The sequence below is a fragment of the Crocodylus siamensis genome, chromosome 1 (genome assembly GCF_052110815.1).
Source record: "Crocodylus siamensis isolate JL-2025a chromosome 1, ASM5211081v1, whole genome shotgun sequence".
Lineage (NCBI taxonomy): Eukaryota > Metazoa > Chordata > Crocodylia > Crocodylidae > Crocodylus > Crocodylus siamensis.
In genome coordinates, this window is record NC_143395.1 from 206092229 (window position 1) to 206112450 (window position 20222).

At 53.2% G+C, this 20222-nt stretch overlaps 1 protein-coding gene across 1 annotated transcript in view; it reads right to left on the minus strand.

The window, feature by feature from the left end:
- Window positions 1-8042: 8042 nt before the first annotated feature.
- HAO2 (hydroxyacid oxidase 2) overlaps window positions 8043-20222 on the minus strand; it is a 54723-nt gene continuing 42543 nt past the window's right edge. Inside the window, exon 8 of the mRNA XM_090053578.1 lies at window positions 8043-8601. Coding sequence (XP_089909704.1) covers window positions 8513-8601 — 89 coding nt within the window. The 3' untranslated portion in view covers window positions 8043-8512. The remainder of the gene's footprint in view (window positions 8602-20222) is intronic.

The following is a 20222-nucleotide window of genomic DNA, read 5'->3' on the forward strand; positions in this document are numbered from 1 at the left end:
GACCTGAACAGGTCATCTAGCCTGACCCCCTGCCACAGGCAGGAATGAATGCTGGTTCATAAGACCCCAGACAGGTGAACATCCAACCTCCTCTTGAATTTGTCCAAGGTAGGGGCAAGGACCACTTCCCTGGGAAGTTGGTTCCAGATTTTGGCCACCCAAACTGTAAAAAATTGCCTTCTGATCTCTAACCTAAACCTATTCTCCATCAGCTTATTACCAATTGTTCCTCATCACCCCAGGTGGTGCTGGGGAGAAAAGGGCTTTACCTATTTGCTGTTGGTCTCCCCTGATGAGTTGTAGGCAGCCACCAGGTCCCCCCTCAGCCTCCTCTTGCTAAGGCTGAACAGGTTCAGGTCCCTCAGTCTTTCCTCTTAGGGGCTGTCCTTCTGCCCTCTCACCAAATGGGTGGCCCTCCTCTGAACCCTCTCCAGGCTGGCCACATCCATCCATCCAGGTGGTACTCCAACTGCAGCCTGATCAAAGTTGCATAGAGGGGGAGTATCTCCTCTCTGGACTGGCTTGAGATGTATCTTTGGATGCAGGACAAGGTATGGCTGGCACTGTTGGCTGCAGTCTGGCATTGGCGGCTCATGTTCATCTTGGAGTCAATAATGACTCCAAGATCCCATTCCGTCTCTGTGCTTTCAAGGAGGGAACTCCCCAGCTTGTATGTATGCTGTGGATTCCTTCTCCCAAGGTGGAGCACCCTGCATTTGTCTATGTTGAACCCCATCCTATTCTCATCTGCCCACTTTTGTAGCCTGTCTAAATCTATTTGCAGTCTCTCTCTCCCTTTAAGTGTGTCCACCTTGCCCCACCTCTTAGTGTCATCAGCAAACTTGGACAGCGTGCTTTCCACCCCCTTGTCCGAGTCGCTGATGAAGATGTTTGTCACGGAGCGGGCCCTAGGAGCGGCCGTGATCTCCCTAGTGCCCTCTACTGTGCCAAGTTAACTGTTTAGCACCCTCAGTCTCGCCCGCCATGTCTTGGTGTTATATATCTTTTAAGGGAGGATGCCTTACTGTTCCCTATGACACAGTGCTCTGTTCATCCTGGCCCCTATCCTATGAGGGGTGACCTGGTGCGCCCCAGCCTTATGGGCTACGCATGCATCCAACCTCCCTTTTAGCATGCCCCAAGTTTCGCAGATGTACCGGATGTTGACCGATCAGTTTACTCTCTGTGCCCTGACTGGCGCTCTTGGGCTTGCCACGCAACTGGTGCCTCCCGCAGGCGCTCTGGCCTTGTCACTCAACAGGCGTCCTGGCTAAAGCCCCTGGGCTTGTCAGGCAACCAGCGCCCTTACTGGTGCTCCCGAGCTTGTCACGCAACTTGCGCCCTTTTACCAGTTCCCCTGTATTTGCTAGCCCACTCAGGCCTGCTCACTATGCTTGCTCCTTTAAGTTTCTTGCTAAGCCCGCCTCTCTGGGCTTGTCTGTACACTCACCCTGCTGGGCTTCTCAATAAGTTTGGCCCTGCTGGGGCTTCTCCCAGATAGGTAGTTCCCCACTAGGGTCTGTCTCACCATGGTCACCGCGGGTCCCCCCGTAGGGTTTGTCTCTGCGCTCCCCACGTTTTTGCCCCGACTGAGCTTCTCCGCGGTCACCGCGCGCTTCCCCACAGGTGCTACCCTGCTGGGGTTTTGTCACCCGCCTCCCACAGTAAGTTCCCCTCACTGGGGTCTCGTGCCCCCTCTGGGGCCTGTCCTGCGCTTCTCGCGCTACTCGCCCTCTCTGGGGACTGTCCCGCACTTCTCGCGCTTTCCTGCCCACACTGGGGCCTTCTCACAATGGGGCTCAGGCGGCCTCCGTCTTATCTGGCCCCAGACCCCTTTCCCGGGTCCTATGCCCTACTGGGCAAAATACCACCCTCATGGGCTGGGGTCTCAACACCCCACACACTGCGCCTCTCCAGCGCTCACCCGCCGTGCCAGCTGTGGCACCAATCGCTGTGCCCTCGCTGGCACTGCTTGCTGTGCCCTTACTGGGCACCAGGAACCCCCGAGCTACTGGGGAGCTCCCATGAGGCCTCCTCGCACCCCTACAGCCTCACCCAGTCCTCCGGTGTAATGATAACAAACTAGCAACATAAAGCCCTGAGCCAACTGGCTACAACCCAAAAGAAGCCACCTGTTTAGGTTACTAAACTGTGCACCACCTAGGCGCTCCCTCACCTCTCTGCCAGGGTTCTCTTCACCCCCTCTCATCATTATATGAATGCTGGAGCACTCTGGCTTCTCTGCTTAACTCTGGTCCACTCGGCTCTGCTCTGCGGCAGCAGAGCTTCTGCTCCTTGGGCTGCCAGAGGGGAACTGTCTCAGGCCTCAGCCTTGTGTGTTTATATAGGCTAGGCCCTGCCCCCTGGCAGTCAGCTGACCCACTCAGTTGCTTAGGCAACCCCCGGCTGTGCTGCCCTATGAATTGGCAGCTAAGCCCGCATCTCCATCACTAGTAGCGAGCACCCTAGTGCGCTGCTACAATGTTAAACAGTTCGGGCCTGAGGACCAAGCCCTGGGGTATCCCACTGCTCACATCTCACCAGGTTGAGTACAACCTGTCCACCACTACTCTCTGGGTGTGCCCCGTGAGCCAATTTTTTACCATCCAACTGTGTAGGCATCAATGCCACAGTCGCTTAATTTATTGATGAGGATGGGGTGAGAGACAGTGTCAAAGACCTTCTTAAAGTCTAGTCTTGGTTCTTGTCTTGGTGAAATTTGCTATGCAATGTATAAGGCATTGTCATATATTGGTGGTATCTGTATGCCTCTGCCTGTGACAGGGCAGAATTTCTGAAGATGTAAAACAGAATGAAAATACATTAGCATTACAAAGGATAATGGTCTCCTTGGTTTGGTTCACTACTTCAAGTGCAAATTCACAAAGATAAGAACCACAGAGACTAGCTTAGTATTGCTGAGGTGGGAGATCATGTGTGTTAAAACAGTTATGATGATGAAATATAAAGATGTTTCAAGAATAAATGCATTTTTACACACAGTAATACAAAACACTATCAAAGCCACACATCTCCTCCATGTATGACACAAAAAAGGAGGACCACAATTAAATGGGGAAAAACAGCCTCTCCTCCTCACCACTGCTTGGCCCTTCTTGCTCCTCTGCACTGACACTGCTGCCCTGTAGCAGTCATGACAGTGGAGAGGAGCTGCAGGGCAGCCCAGGCATGGGCTCCAGGCTGTTGTAACCCAGAAGTGGTGAGGGCCCATTTCCCCCACACCAAGCAACAGCTTCTGCCCAGCTGCTGCTGCTCAGCATGGGTGGGTGGTCTGGAGCAGATGTGGGGTGGGGTGGGAACTGTGGATGCAGGTTCTGCCTGGTCCACTACAGCTGGGGTGAGGCCAGGGGTGGAGCTGGGGCTGTGCACTGTTGGCAGTGGTGGGGAGGAGCTGCAGGGCCATGCAGGTTCTGGGATGTTGTAAGGGAGTGGGTACTGACCGGCCCATGGTAACTCCTCAGAACTGCCTATGTGGCCTGTGGGCCCAAACAATTGCCCACCCCTGCCTTAAGGTGATCAGTGCCCCAGGCTAGAAGGGCCATACTTAGTGTCTGAAGCCAGGACAGGGGTTTGGTACAGTTTGAAATAAAACTATAGACTAGGAGAAGACAAAGACTCACTTTGGGACTCTAAGGCAGCCTCCCTTGCTCCCAGTCAAATATTACCAGAAAGGTGTGGCAGGTGAGAGAGTAAATGGGAGGGTATCTAAAGCACCAGAGCAAGGCAACAGTGGCAAGGCCACCAGAAGGCATCAGAGCTACCCTTGGGGCCCCATTTCTATTACATCTGGCAAAAACTAGTGAGAAACTCACTGTGCTTTACTATTGCTTGTGCTTTCAGGTAATGGCCACGTAGTTGTACACAAATGTCAAGGAATTTCATGGTCCTTTAAGCCTTTGCAGAAGATCAAAGGTAGGCTGCTTCATTTCACCCCTTTCATCTCACACTAACAAAACTCCTCTCCCTATGGTGAAAATGTTGGCAGTTGCATCCAATTCCTGTTGAAATCATGGTATGGAGCTATTGGAACACAATTGTGTCTAGGCAATGTTAGCATCACACTGGTCTCAGGTCAGCTCTTTGATTGTTACTGTCCACATAGATTTTCCTGTCAATTATATCACTCCTCTGTTTTCTTGTTTAAATTCAAAGGACTGTGTTGCAATTTTCCTGTGGATGGCTGGTATTCATTTTAAGCAGTAGAGGTGTTCTTAAGCTTTTGGTGTCTTTGGGAACAATATGATCCCCTTAACTTTTCAAAACACTGTGCAGGGTTTTAACCATGTTACTCTCATTAAAATCATGGCAGCTATATGACAAAATTCCATGTGCCACTTTGCATACTGAAATGACTGTGTGCCTCTTCTTATGGGAGAGATTTTCAAATTTGACAGTTTTTAAGTGCATTTTCTAAAAGAATCACCATGGACGTTAGCAGCCTATATACCAACATCCCACACCAGAATGGCATCCAAGCCTGCCTTACATATCTACAGGAGCAAGATTACAACTCAGAGTACAGAATCAAAGATATTACTGATCTTATACACTTCATCCTCACACACAACTTCACTTTTAATAACCAACACTTCCTTCACATGATGGGAACAGCTATGGGCATCAAAATGGCCCCACAGTATGCCAACATTTTTATGAGCCACCTGGAAGAAGACTTCTTCAAGGACTATGTTAGACCCCAACTCCATGTGGTGCCCAATGACTGGGGAGACGATGATCCATGGTTCCTGTTACTCATTAGCCAGAGCAAGCAGGGAGCAAACACCAGCACACATTGCTTGCAACAGCTTTATTTAGAATGGAGACAGCTTCGGGCCAGGTCCCAAAAAACCAACAAACTGGGGACCGGCCCTGAACATTAGTTCTTTTCACATTTTATACACCTGGTTCATAGAGATTAACATTCACTCTGCCTATGTTCCTCCTTTGGTTCCACCCATTTCTCCTCCCATCTCAAGCTCCACCTCTGTTCACTGTTTGCTTCCTTAGCCTATGTATTTCATTCATTTACATACCTCTCTGCTAAAAGTGTGTGCCTAAGACTTTGACCTCTGCTTCTTTCGGTCACATGTGGTTTCTTGTTGGTTCTTTCTGGTTTTCTTGCTGACTTCAGCACCATCTCCAAGGCCGTATTTCTGCTTTATCCCCTAATGATAACTGGTGGGCTGCATCCTATTTTTACACAACACATCATGCACTTTGCACCCTATCCTTTTGTTAAAAATGCACTTACTTAAGCATTTGCAAAGTTAGTTGCTTTTAATACATCATCCAGCCTTGTGACCAATCTGCCCTGTTGTCCCTGGATCATTCGGGTGGCCCTCCTCTGGACCCTCTCAATGTTGTCCACATACATCCTGAAGTGGGTCGCATAGAACTGGACACAGTACTCCAGCTGTGGCCTGACCAGTGTTGCATAGAAGGGGAGGATCACCTCCTTGGACCTGCTAGAGATGCATCTGTGGATGCATGACAAGGTCCGGTTAGCCCTTCCAACCATGACCTTGCCTTGTCGGCCCATGTTCATCTTGGAGTCAATAATGACTCCAAGATCCCTTTCTGCTTCTGTGCTTTCAAGAAGGGCATTTCACATCTTATAAGTGTGCTGCTGGTTACTACTGCCCAAGTGCAGCACCCTGCACTTGTCAATATTGAAGCATATCCTGTTTTTGTTAGTCCACCCCTGTAATCTATCCAAGTCTTGCTGCAGTCTTTCCCTCCCTACTAGCGTGCTCACCTCGCCCCAAATTTTGGTATCATCAGCAAATTTAAACAGGGTGCTTTTCACCCCATTGTCCAAATCGCTGATAAAGAGATTGAACAGCGTGGGCCCAAGGACCGAGCCCTGGGGGACTCCATTGCCCACTTCTCCCCAGGTCGAATATGACCCATCTGCCACCACCCTCTGAGTACGACCCTTCAGCCAATCTGCAATCTATCTGACTGTGTAGGCATCAATGCCACAGTCACCCAATTTTTTAATGAGGATGGGGTGGGAGACAGTGTCAAAGGCCTTGCTGAAGTCCAGAAAGATTACATCCACGGCAACACCTGCATCCAAGGCTTTTGTGACCTGATCATAAAAGGCAATCAGGTTGGTCTGACATGACCTGCCCCTAATGAACCCATGCTGGTTGAGCATCATCTCTGAGGCTGGCCCATCACAGATGTGCTCCATGATGATCTTCTCAAAGAGTTTCCCTAGGACTGAGGTAAGCCTGACGGGCTTATAGTTGCCCGGGTCCTCCCTTCTCCCTTTTTTAAAGATGGGGACCATGTTGGCTATCTTCCAATCATCCAGCACCTGGCCCGAGCACCATGAGCTCTCATAAAGCTGTGCCAAGGGCCCTGCAATAACCCCTGCTAGCTCCCTCAACACCCTGAGGTGGAGAGCATCTGGACCCGCTGATTTGAACACATCCAGCCCCTCCAGAAGTTCTCTGACCCAGTCCTCCCCAACCTGAGGTCTGGAGGCATTCCCCTTGAGTCCGTCTTGCATCACAGTGGGGAAGTCCCGGTCCCTGCCCAAGGAAACAGAGGTGAAGAATTGGTTAAAGAGGTCTGCTTTCTCCTTTGGTGCAACCACCCAATTGCCCAGAGGATCTTGCAGGGGCCCCACATTTCCTGGTGCTTTCTTCATTGTCCCTATGTATTTGAAAAAGGACTTTTTATTATCTTTGATTTTGGACGCAAGTCCTAGCTCTATGTTCGCCTTAGCTTTCCTGACAGCCCCCCTACAGGCCTGAGCAGAGGAGGTATACTCCTCTTTGGAGATAGCACCCAAAGGTGTACACTGCCTTTTTGGCAATCAGGCATTTCAGTACACCCTTGGTGAGCCAGGGGGGATTTCACGCACTCCTGCCCCCCTTGCTTTTTGTTGGGATGGTAACCCCTTGGGCCCTGATTATCGTCTCCTTAAGGAACGACCACTCATCTTGGGCACTGAGTTCCCCTGCCCTTGAGAACCCCAGCTCCTCTCCCCCTAATCTCAGCTCATTGAAGTTGGCCCTCTTGAAGTCTAGGGCTACTGCCTTGCTGCTGGCCCTTGACACCCTGCACTGGATAGTGTATTCCAGCAAGCGATGATAGCTATCACCCAGGTGGTCAAGGACCTGGAGGCCCCTTACCAGGTTGTTGCCTGTGGTCAGGACCAGGTCCAACAAGGCATTTCCTCTGGTGAGACTGTGCACCTCCTGAATTAAGTGGAGGTCCTGTATCTAGGCCAGGAACCTCCTGGAACGGTTCGACCTGGCTGACTGTTCCTCCTAGCAGATGTCTGGGTAATTTAAATCACCCAGGACAACTACATCCCTTGCCTTAAATACCTCTGCAAGCTGGCCCGAAAATTTCTGGTCCAGTTCCTCCCCTTGGTTGGAGGTTCTGTAGTAGACCCCCACCGTTAGATCTCTCTCCCCATGGCCCCCTTGTATCTTGATCCAGAGCAGTTCAGCTTGCCCCTCTGACCCCATTTTGCTGGCAGAGGGTGTGTATTGCTCCTTGACATAGAGCGCCACACCCCTGCCTTTCCTTCCTTTTCTATCCCGTCTATAAAGCCTATAGCCCCTAATGCTAACTGCCCAGTTGTGGGATGAATCCCACCAAGTTTCTGTAAGCCCTATTATGTCTGGGTCTGAACTGGCTATTCGGAGGGCAAGTTCCTCCTGCTTATTCCCCATACTACGAGCATTGGTATATAAGGCATTTAAGGCCCTGCCTAGCTGCGTGTGCCACCCCCCAATTTGGGAGACTGTTTGGACCCCTGTTTCTTACCTGGGCACTCCTAGCATTTTTTACCTGTCTTGCTCGGGTGGTGTCTCCTCATCTTCCTGTGGCCCCCTCCCCTGGCGATGCTAGTTTAAAGCTCACCGTACAAGATCAGCCAACCTGGAAGAGAAGACACGCTTGCCTTTAGGAGAGAGGTGAAGCCCATCCCACCCCAGCAAGCCCCCTGCCCAAAAGCATGGGTCATTATTAAAGAACCCAAGACCAGCCTGGTGGCACCAACTGCGTAAGCACTGGTTGACCTCGCTAATGTAGGCCTCGTGTCCGCCTACTTACTGGAAGAAGAGAGGAGAATACCACCTGCGCCTCCATCTCCTTAAGTTTGTCCCCCAGAGCCTTGAAATCCTTCATAATGCTGTCAGGGTTGCCCCTGGCCGTGTCATTCGTCCCCACATGGAAGACAACCATGGGGTACTGATCTGCAAGTCAGATGTAGACCGGGATCCTCTCCGTGATGTCTCTAACCCGAGCCCCAGACATGAAGCAGAGCTCCGGCATCATGGGATCAGGCCAACAGATGGGACCTTCCACTCCTCCTAGGATGGAGTCTCTGATGAAAAGTACCTGGTGTTTCTTCCTGCTGGTGTTTGCTCTCTGCCCATCCTTTACCATGTGGGGAGTGTCTTTCTCTGTCACAGCTGCCAGCGCATCAAACCTGTTTCCCAGGTGAACCTGGGGAGCTTCCACCACTCTAGGCCCAGCAGCTCTGGATTTGGACACCTTCTGCCACTCCTGCGTTGGGTGCGTCTCCTGTGGGGGCTGTACAGTGGGTGACCGGGCCTGCAGAGAACAGAAATAGGCATCAATTTCATCCTCTGAATCCCTGATCCACCTCAGCCTGCTCACCTCAGCCTGAAGCTCCCTCACCTGCTCCTCCAGGGCCCTAAGTTGTGCACAGGAGAGGCAGGCAAGGGGACCACCAGGCCCCCCTCCCAGGATCCCACTGAGCACCCCCCACAGACAGGGGGGCAAGGGGCCACTGACCCGGCCATGTGCTCTGTCTGGGTGAAAGCCTCAGAAGAGCCCATGGCAGGCAGCTGTGCCTGGGCGGGGCCCCTGGCAGCTGCGCTACATAGATTTCATAGATTTCATAGACATTAGGGCTGGAAGGGACCTCAGGAGATCATCGAGTCCAGCCCCCTGCCCAAAGGGCAGGAAGTCAGCTGGGGTCATAGGATCTCAGCAAGATAAGCATCCAATTTACTCTTGAAGGTGTTCAATGTAGGTGCTTGAGCCACCTCTGACTGGCAGACTGTTCCAGACCTTGGGGGCTAGGACAGTAAAGAAATTCTTCCTTATGCATCCAGCCTGAAACGGTCTTGCAGGAGTTTGTGACCATTCGACCTCATCATTCCTTGGGGCGCTCTGGTGAACAAACGTTTCCCCAGATCCTGGTGGTCACCCCGATAAACTTACAGGTGGCCATCAGATCACCCCTGAGACTGCGCTTTTCCAGGCTAACGAGTCCCATGGCTCTCAGCCTGTCATAAGGTCTGTTTTCCTGACCTGTGATCATGCGCGTGGCTCTTCTCTGGATTCTCTCAAGCTTCTTCACATCCTTTTTGAATTGTGGAGCCCAAAACTGGACGCAGTACTTCAGCTGAGGCCTCACCAAGGCCGAGTACAAGTGGAGAATGATGTCCCGGGATTTGCTTGAGAAGTATCTATGGATGCAAGCCAGTGTTTTGCTCACTTGACTTGCCGCAGCATTGCATTGCAGGCTCATGTTCACCTTGTGGTCAATGATGACCCCCAAGTCTCTTTCTTCCATAGTGCTAGCCAGGATACTGCAAGTTTTTCCTCCCAAGGTGGAGAACCTTGCATTTTTCAGTGTTACACACTATCAGGTTCTCATCCGCCCATTTGCTGAGCCTATCCAGGTCAGCCTGGATCACCTGCCTGTCTTCTAGCATGGATGCTTTGCCCCAAAGTTTGGTGTCATCGGCGAACTTGGCCAGTCCGCTTCTGACTCCAATGTCCACATGATTAATGAAGATGTTGAACAGTATGGGTCCAAGGACAGAGCCTTGGGGGACCCCACTGGTCACAGGACACCATGATGAGTGACTTCTGTCAATTGCTACCCTCTGGGTCTTACCACAGAGCCAATTTCCCAGCCAGTGGATTATGGTGCACCCAAGGCCACAGTTGGCCAGTTTCACCAAGAGGTGATCATGGGATACCAGATCAAAGGCTTTTTTGAAGTCCAGGTATATGACATCAATCTCTTTTTCCTTGTCTAGGTGATAGGTCACCAGGTGGTAGAAGGAAATGATTGGTCAAGCAAGACCTACCCGCAACAAACCTGTGCTGGCTATCCCTCAGGATGTTGGTGTCTGCCAGTCCATTAAGGATGGCCTCTTTAATAAACTTTTCAAAGGTCTTCCCCGTGATAGAAGTCAAGCTGATGGGTCTGTAGTTAGCCGGATCCACTTTCCTCCTTTTCTTGAAGATTGGCACCAGATTGGCCTTCTTCTAGTCTTCGGGCACTACACCAGAGCGCCAGGAGTTTTCAAAGATCTGTGCCAGAGGCTGGGCTACGACACTTGCCAGCTCCTTGAGTACCCTGGGGTGTAGATCGTCAGGGCCCGCTGACTTGAAGGAATCCAGCTTCTCAAGGTGTTCCTTCATGAGCTTGGCGTTGATGGGGGGCAGGGGATGTCCCTCACCTGGACCTCCCTGTCCTGTTGCGGGCATGGGCGTCCCATGGGACTGATTAAAGACCGACGCAAAGTACCCATTTAATAGGTTGGCTTTTTCCTGGGCGTCAGTTGTCAGTTGCCCCATCTAGTTCAGCAGGGGTCCAGTGTTGCTCTTGCTTTTCCTATGGCTCCCCACATATCTGAAAAAGGACTTGTTATTGTCCTTGATGCTCGAAGCTAGTTGGAGTTCAGTTGCAGCCTTGGCTTTGCTGGTTTGCTCCCTGCAGGACCGGACCAGTGCAGAATAATCCTCCTTGGAGGTGACTCCCATCCTTTGTAGGCTTTTCTTTTTAGCTTTAGGAGGTCTGCTAGGTCCCTGGGGAGCCGGGGGGCTGCTGTGCCCTTTTGCTGCCTTTGCTCCGAGGTGGAATAGACTTAACTTGTGCATTGAGGATCGCTTCCTTGAAGTGCAACCACTCTTCTTGAACTCCCCTCTCCATGGGGTCATGGTCCCTTACGGCCTGACTGACAAGCCTCCTGAGCTTGTCAAAGTTGGCTTTCCTGAAGTCGGCTTCCTGTGTTGCTGAGTGACTTGCCAGCTTTACAGCGGATGGTGAAGGTGATCAGCTCACCCAGCTTCCCGTCGGTCACTAGGTCGCCGATTAGGTCATCCCCAGTAGACAGTACCAGGTCGAGCAGCGCTTTGCCTCTTGTTGGCCCATAGACTTCTTGAGTCAGGCAGAGGTCATCCACACATGAGAGGGAGCTTTGTAACCGCTTGGATTTTGCTGAGTGATCCTCCGACGAGATGTCCAGGTAATTGAAGTCACCCATGACAACCATGGTCCTGGAGCATGCGGCCTCAGCCAGTTCCCAGGCGAACTCCTTGTCAAGCTCTTGACTTTGGGTGGGAGGTCTGCCCGCCTTACCCAAACGCCAGCCCTTGCATAGCATGCCTGTTTGCGCGCAGTGTTCGTGTGCACTGCCCATGCACGGCTCGGGAGTGCAGCTCCCTGCTGGGCGAGCTAAAAGGGCTCTGGAGGGCTTCCCGTCCAGATCTGCCTCAGCTGCACTGTACCCTCTGCCCCACTTACTTTAGGGGGAAATCAGCTGTTGCTGCCCCGGCCGCTGTCTCCTCTGCAGCTGCTGCCTTCGCTGCTGAGTTAAGGTGGGTACACGCACACCCTGCTCCCTCCGCTCCTGCTTCCCAACTACTTTGCCTAGCCCCCCAGGGAGCCATGAAACCGGAGCTGCACAAAAAGGTGTGCTTTTCTGCTGGCGCGTGAGTTAGTGCGGAGTTCGCGCAGGAGGGTGCGCAGGAGGGCCTGAGGCCCTGCCTGTGAACCCCCCAGGGTAGATAGTCCCAGCCATAGCCAGCCTACCAGAGGCATGACATGGATGGGCACACACTGTACCCCAAGGGTCCCCTCAGGCTCTATGGTCCCCCCTTGGGCACCTCGGGCACCTCAGAGACCACCACCCAGATGGAGCCCATGGTTCTGGGCTCCATGCAGATGGAGCCCCTGGCTCTTGGCTGCAGGGAATGATTGTCCCTTTTTCAGGCTGTGGGGCCCGGGAGTATGGCCATCTCCCTGTGTGGGGTCTGCTCCCTTTTGGGATCTCTGGCGCGCCAGCTGGAGGAGCTCCAGGCCACAGTCCAGAGACTGTGTGCCATCAGGGACTGTGAGCAGATTGACTCCTACTGCCAGGCCCTTCTACCCCGGGAGCCTAAGGGTAGACCACCGTCTTCCTCCAGGACAAAGGAGGACTCTGGGACCTCCCACTCTGTCCAGTCAGGGGCATGGACCAAGGTGGTCAAGGGCCCTAAGGCCCCACCGGAGCTTAGCAACAGGTACACACCTCTTGCTGCTCCAGCAGAGCCAGCTGAGTTGCCAGCTCCCACAGGCAATACAGGTTCAACTGCAGCTACCATCCCCGCTCTCCCCAAGACAAACCGCAAAGTGTTTGTTGTGGGAGGCTCCATCCTGAGGAGTCTGCTTTTTCCCAGGGGCATGCATCTGGGACATTGTGGAGAAGATCCCAAAGCTCCTCCAGCCCACAGACCACTATCCTATGCTCTTTATTCATGTGGGCACCAATGACATGGCTCGGAATGCTCTCAGACAGGTCATGAAGTGCTATAGGGATTTGGGAGCAGGACTAAAGGGTCTGGAGGCACAGGTGGTGTTCTCATTGATCCTCCCAGTCTTGGGCTATGGGCTGAGGAGGGAGAGGAGGATCCACATAGTCAACCAAAGACTGCGGTGCTGGTGTGATTGGGAAGGCTTTGGCTTCCATGACCACAGCCCACTCTTTGGCGAGAGAGGCAGTGAGCAGCTGGGAGGAGATGGCTTCCACCTCTCTCCACTGGGGAGGAGGCTCTTCTCAGCCAGACTGGCTAACTTGCTCCACCAGGTTTTAAACTAAGTCCATTGGGGGACGAGGGGGCTACCACCACTGCTGGCCCATTGAGCAACCCTTGCAAAGCCAGCAGGCCAAGGCACTTAAGGGAGCCCACCCTTGCCCCAGCCCTGGTACAATCTGTAGGCAAGGCAAGGGGACACTTGCCTGCCTGTACACAAATGCCAGGAGCATGGGGAATAAGCAGGAGGAGCTCATCCTCCTGCTTAGTGCAAATAATTATGATGTCATAGGGATAATGGAGACCTGGTGGGACTCCACCCATGACTGGACCTCGGGTATAGATGGCTATACCCTGTACAGAAGAAATCGTGTAGATAAAAGGGGTGGGGGTGTAGCTCTCTATGTTAAGGAAAGCTACATGTCCCTGCAAGCTGATGTCGGTGACCGGGGTGGACGACTGTGGGGAACACAGCACAGGGGACACAATGGTGGGAGTCTACTACAGACCTCCCACCCAAAGTCCTGAGCTTGACCAGGAGTTCTCCCAGGAACTGGCTGAGGCCACATGCTCCAGGACCATGGTTGTCATGGGTGACTTAAATTACCCAGACATCTTGTGGGAGGATCACTCAGCAAAATCCGAGTGGTTGCAAAGCTTCCTCTCGTGCGTGGATGACCTCTGCCTGACTCAAGAAGTCTGTGGGCCAACAAGCGGCAAAGCACTGCTCAACCTGGTACTGGCTACTGGGGATGACCAAATCAGTGACCTAGTGATTGCCGGGAAGCTGGGTGACAGAAACCATGAGCTGATCACTTTCACCATCCGCCGTAAAGCTGGCAAGTCAGTCAGCAACATGGAAGTCCTTGACTTCAGGAAAGCCGACTTTGACAAGCTCAGGAGGCTTGTCAGTCAGGCCCTAAGGGACCATGACTCCAGGGACAGGGGAGTTCAAGAAGAGTGGTTGAACCTCAAGGGAGTGATCCTCGATGCACAAGGTAAGTCTATTCCATCTCGGAGGAAAGGCAGCAAGAGGGCACAGCAGCCCCCCTGGTTCTCCAGGGGCCTAGCAGACCTCCTGAGGCTAAAAAGAAAGGCCTACAAAGGATGGAGGATGGGATTTGCCTCCAAGGAGGATTATTCTGCACTGGTCTGGTCCTGCAGGGAGCAAACGAGGAAAGCCAAGGCTGCAACTGAACTCCAACTAGCTTTGAGCATCAAGGACAATAAAAAGTCCTTTTTCAGATATGTGGGGAGCTGGAAGAAAATCAAGGGCAACATTGGACCCCTGCTAAACCAGACGGGACAACTGACAACTAATGCCCAGGAAAAAGCCAATCTATTAAATGGGTACTTTGCATCGGTCTTTCATCAGTCCTATGGGACGCCCATGCCCACTACAGGACAGGGAGGTCCAGGTGAGGGAGATCCCCTGCCCTTCATTACAGCTGACCTTGTGAAGGAACACCTTGAGAAGCTGGATACCTTCAAATCAGCTGGCCCTGACAATCTACGCCCCAGGGTACTCAAGGAGCTGGTGAGCATCATAGCCTAGCCCCTGGCTCAGATCTTTGAAAACTCCTGGTGCTCTGGTGTAGTGCCAGAAGACTGGAAGAAGGCCAATGTGGTGCCTATCTTCAAGAAAGGGAGGAAAGTGGATCCAGCAAACTACAGATCCATCAGCCTGACCTGTATCCCAGGGAAGGTCTTACAAAAGATTATCAAAGAGACCATTTTTAACCTGACTTCTATCCCAGGGAAGATCTTAGAAAAGTTTATTAAAGAGGCCATCCTTAATGGACTGGCTGACACCAACATCCTAAGGGATAGCCAGCATAGGTTTGTTGTGGGTAGGTCTTGTTTCATAGATTTCATAGATTTCATAGACATTAGGGCTGGAAGGGACCTCGGGAGATCATCGAGTCCAGCCCCCTGCCCAAAGGGCAGGAAGTCAGCTGGGGTCATAGGATCCCAGCAAGATAAGCATCCAATTTACTCTTGAAGGTGTTCAATGTAGGTGCTTGAACCACCTCCGCTGGCAGACTGTTCCAGACCTTGGGGGCTCGGACAGTAAAGAAATTCTTCCTTATGTCCAGCCTGAAACGGTCTTGCAGGAGTTTGTGACCGTTCGACCTCGTCATCCCATGGGGCGCTCTGGTGAACAAACGTTCCCCCAGATCTGGTGGTCACCCCTGATAAACTTATAGGTGGCCATCAGATCACCCCTAAGCCTGCGCTTTTCCAGGCTAAAGAGTCCCATGGCTCTCAGCCTGTCATCGTAAGATCTGTTTTCCTGACCTCTGATCATGCGTGTGGCTCTCCTCTGGACTCTCTCAAGCTTCTCCACATCCTTTTTGAATTGTGGAGCCCAAAACTGGATGCAGTACTCCAGCTGCGGCCTCACCAAGGCCGAGTACAAGGGGAGAATGACGTCCCGGGATTTACTCGAGAAACATCTATGGATGCACGCCAGCATTTTGGTCGCTTTACTAGCCGCAGCATCGCATTGGAGGCTCATGTTCACCTTGTGGTCAATGATGACCCCCAAGTCTTTTTCTTCTGTAGTGCTAACCAACGTAGCACTGCCGAGCCTATAAGGGTGCTGCAGGTTTTTCCTCCCAAGGTGGAGAACCTTGCATTTTTCGGTGTATAACACCATGAGGTTCTCATCTGCCCATTTGCTGAGCTTGTCCAGGTCAGCCTGGATCACCCGCCTATCTTCTGGCATGGATGCTTTGCCCCAAAGTTTGGTGTCATCGGCGAACTTGGCCAGTCCACTCCTAACTCCAATGTCCACATCATTAATGAAGATGTTGAACAGGATGGGTCCCAGGACAGAGCCTTGAGGGACCCCACTGGTTACAGGGCACCATGATGAGTGACTGCCATCAATCACAACCTTCTGGGTCCGACCACGAAGCCAATTTCCCAGCCAGCGGATCGTGGTGGAGCCAAGGCCACAACTGGGCAGTTTGGCCAAGAGGTGATCATGGGATACCAGATCAAAAGCTTTTTTGAAGTCAAGATATATGACATCAATCTCTTCTCCCTTGTCCAGGTGATAGGTCACCTGGTCATAGAAGGAAATGAGATTGGTCAAACAAGACCTACCTGCATCAAACCCGTGCTGGCTGTCCCTTAGAATGTTAGCCTGGGCCAGTCCCTCAAGGATGGCCTCCTTAATAAACTTTTCTAAGATCTTCCCCAGGATAGAAGTCAGGCTAATGGGCCTGTATTTAGCCAGATCCACTCTCCTCCCTTTCTTGAAGATCGGCACCACATTGGCCTTCTTCCAGTCTTCGGGCACTACACCAGAGCGCCAGGAGTTTTCAACGATCCATGCCAGGGGCTGGGCTATGACGCTCGCCAGCTCCTTGAGTACCCTGGGTTGCAGGTTGTCAGGGCCAGCTGACTTGAAGGTATCCAGCTTCTCAAGGTGTTCCTTCACGAGGTCAGCATTGATGGAGGGTAGGGGATCCCCCTCACCCAGATTTTCCTGTCCCATAGCAGGCATGGGCATCCCATGTGACTGATGAAAGACTGACGCAAAGTACCTATTTAATAGGTTGGCTTTTTCCTGGCCGTCAGTTGCCCCATCTGGTTTAGCAGGGGTCCAACGTTGCCCTTGCTTTTCCTCCGGCTCCCCACATACCTGAAAAAGGACTTTTTGTTGTCCTTGATGCCTGAAGCTAGTTGGAGTTCAGTTGCAGCCTTGGCTTTCCTGGTTTGGTCCCTGCAGGACCGGACCAGCGCGGAGTAATCCTCCTTGGAGGTGAATCCCGTCCTCCATCCTTTGTAGGCTTTCCTTTTTAGCCACAGTAGGTCGGCTAGGTCTCTGGAGAGCCAGGGGGGCTGCTGCGCCTTCTTGCTGCCTTTCCTCCGTGTTGAAATAGATTTAGCTTGTGCACTGAGGATCGCTTCCTTGAGAAGCAACCACTCTTCTTGAACTCCCATCTCCCTGGGGTCATGGTCCCTGAGGGCCTGACCGACTAGCCTCTTGAGCTTGTCAAAGTCGGCTTTTCTGAAGTCAAGGACTTCTGTGTTGCTGACTGACTTGCCAGCTTTACGGCGGATGGTGAAGGTGATCAGCTCGTGGTCGCTGTCACCCAACTTCCCATCGATCACTAGGTCGCCGATTAGGTCATCCCCCGTAGCCAGTACCAGGTCAAGCAGCGCTTTGCCTCTCGTTGGCCCATAGACCTCTTGGGTCAGGTAGAGGTCATCCACGCACGAGAGAAAGCTTTGCGCCCGCTCAGATTTAGCTGAGTGATCTTCCCACGAGATGTCCGGGTAATTGAAGTCACCCATGACAACCAAGGTCCTGGAGCAAGCGGCCTCAGTCAGTTCCCGGGCAAACTCCTGGTCAAGCTCGGGACTTTGAGTGGGAGGTCTGTAGTAGACTCCCACCGTTGTGTCCCCTGTGCCGAATTCCCCACGAATTTTTACCCAGAGGGTCTCTAGCTGTCCATGCCGGTCGCCAACATCAGCTTGCAGGGACATGTAGTTTTCCTTCACATAGAGAGCTACACCCCCGCCCCTTTTGTCAACACGATCCCTCCTGTACAGGGTATAGCCCTCTATACCCGTGGTCCAGTCATGGGTGGAGTCCCACCAGGTCTCCATTATCCCAATGACATCATATTTCTTTGCACTGAGCAGGAGGACGAGCTCGTCCTGCTTGTTGCCCAGGCTCCTGGCATTAGTGTACAGGCAGGCAAGTGTGCCCTTGGGGGCTCTTGCCTTGCCCACAGATTGTGCCAGGGCTGGGGCAGGGGTGAGCTCCCTTAAGTGCCCCCTTAAGTGCCTTGGTCCGCTGGCTTTGCAAGGGCCGTTCAGCGGGCCAGCAGGGGCAGTAGTCCCCCCATCCCCCAGCGGGCTTAGTTTAAAGCCCGGTGGAGCAGGTCAGCCAGCCTGGCTGAGAAGAGCCTCCTCCCCAGGGGAGAGAGGTGGAGGCCATCTCTTCCCAGCAGCTCGCTGCCTCTCTCTCCAAAGAGCGGGCTGTGGTCATGGAAGCCAAAGCCTTCCTGAATAACACCAGCACCGCAGTCTTTGGTTCACCGCGTGGATCCTCCTCTCCCTCCTCAGCCCATAGCCCGAGACTGGGAGGATCGAGGAAAACACCACCTGAGCTCCCAGATCCCTAAGCCCTGCTCCCAACTCCCTGTAGCGACTCATGACCTGGCTGGGGGTGCTCCGAGCCGTGTCATTGGTGCCCACATGAATAAGGAGCATGGGGTAGTGGTCTGTGGGCCGGAGGAGCTGCGGGATCCTCTCCGCAATGTCTTGGATGCGGGCCCCCGGGAAGCAGCAGACTTCCCGGGCTAAGGGGTCGGGGCGGCAGATTGCCCCCTCAGTGCCCCGCAGGATGGAGTCTCCCACAACAAACACCTTACGCTTTGTCTTGGGGAGAGCGGGGCCAGTAGCTGCGGTCGAGCCTGGGTTGCCTGGGGGAGCTGGCAACTGCGTGGGCTCTGCTGGTGCTGCAAGAGGTGCGAACCTGTTGCTAAGCTCCGGCGGGGCAGTGGCCTTGGTGCGGCGGGCCTTGGGGCCCTTGACCACCTTGGTCCATGCCCCTGACTGGGCAGAGCGGGAGGTCCCAGAGTCCTCCTTAATCACGGAGGGAGACGGAGCTCTCCCCTGTGGCTTCCGGGGGAGAAGGGCCTGGCAGTAGGAGTCTATCTCCTGCTCACAGTCCCTGATGGCACGCAGTCTCTGGACTGTGGCCTGGAGCTCCTCCAGCTGGCGCGCCAGAGACCCCAGTAGGGAGCAGACCCCGCAAGGGGAGGGGGCCATGCTCCTGGGCTCCAGAGCCTGAAAAAGGGACAGGCAGCCCCCGCAGCCAAGAGCCAGGGGCTCCGTCTGCGTGGAGCCCGGAACCATGGGCTCCGTCTGGGTGGCCGTCTCTGAGGTGCCCAGTGGAGGGGCCGCAGAGCTCGAGGGCACCCTCGGGGTGCAGCGCGTGCCCATCCGTGTCATGCCTCTGGTAGGCTGGCTACGGCTGGGGCTGGCTATGGCTGGGGGAGGTCTCAGGCAGGGTCTCGTGCCCTCCCACGCCCTCCCCTGTGTGAACTCCGCGCTAACTCAAGTGCCTGTTTATGCAGCCTGTTCGCGCGGCTCCGGTCACGGGGCTCCCTGGGGGGCTGGGCCAAGTAGGGGCCTGGGCGGGGGCTTGACCGGGCCCGGCACCAGGCAGCGGCCTCCTCCCAAGCTCATTTCGTTCTATGACCAGGTGACCTATCACCTGGACAAAGGAGAAGAGATTGATGTCATATATCTTGACTTCAAAAAAGCCTTCCATCTGGTATCCCATGATCACCTCTTGGCGAAACTGGCCAATTGTGGCCTTGGGTCCACCATGATCCACTGGCTGGGAAATTGGCTCCTTGGTTGGACGCAGAGGGTAGTAATTGATGGTAGTCACTCATCACGGTGTCCTGTGACCACTGGGGTCTCCCAAGGCTCTGTCCTTGGACCCATATTGTTTAACATCTTCATTAATGATGTGGACATTGGAGTCAGGAGTGGACTGGCCAAGTTCGCTGATTACACCAAACTTTGGGGCAAAGCATCCATGGCAGAAGATAGGTGGGTGATCCAGGCTGACCTGGACAAGCTCACCAAATGGGCGGACGAGAACCTGATGGTGTTTAACACCAAAAAATGCAAGGTTCTCCACCTTGGGAAGAAAAACCTGTAGCATTCTTATAGGCTCAGCACTGCCATGCTGGCTAGCGCTACGGAAGAAAGAGACTTGGGGGTCATCATTGACCACAAGATGAACATGAGCCTGCAATGCAATGCTGCAGCTACTAAAGTGACCAAAACACTGGCTTGCATCCATAGATGCTTCTCAAGCAAATTCTGGGGCGTCATTCTCCCCTTGTACTCAGCCTTGGTGAGGCCGCAGCTGGAGTATTGCATCCAGTTTTGGGCTCCACAATTCAAAAAGGATGTGGAGAAGCTTGAGAGAGTCCAGAGAAGAGCCACACGCATGATCAGAGGTCAGGAAAGAAGACCTTACGATGACAGGCTGAGAGACATGGGGCTCTTTAGCCTGGAAAAGTGCAGGCTTAGGGGTGATCTGATGGCCAACTATAAGTTTATTGGGGTGACCACCAGGATCTGGGGGAACGTTTGTTCACCAGAGCTGCCCAAGGGATGACGAGGTTGAATGGTCATAAACTACTACAAGACCGTTTCAGGCTGGACATAAGGAAGAATTTCTTCACTGTCTGAGCCCCCAAAGTCTCGAACAGGCTGCCATTTGAGGAGGTTCAAGCACCTACATTGAACACCTTCAAGAGCAAATTGGAAGCTTATCTTGCTGGGATCCTATGACCCTATCTGACTTCCTGCCCTTCGGGCGGGGGGCCTGGACTCAATGATCTTCTGAGGTC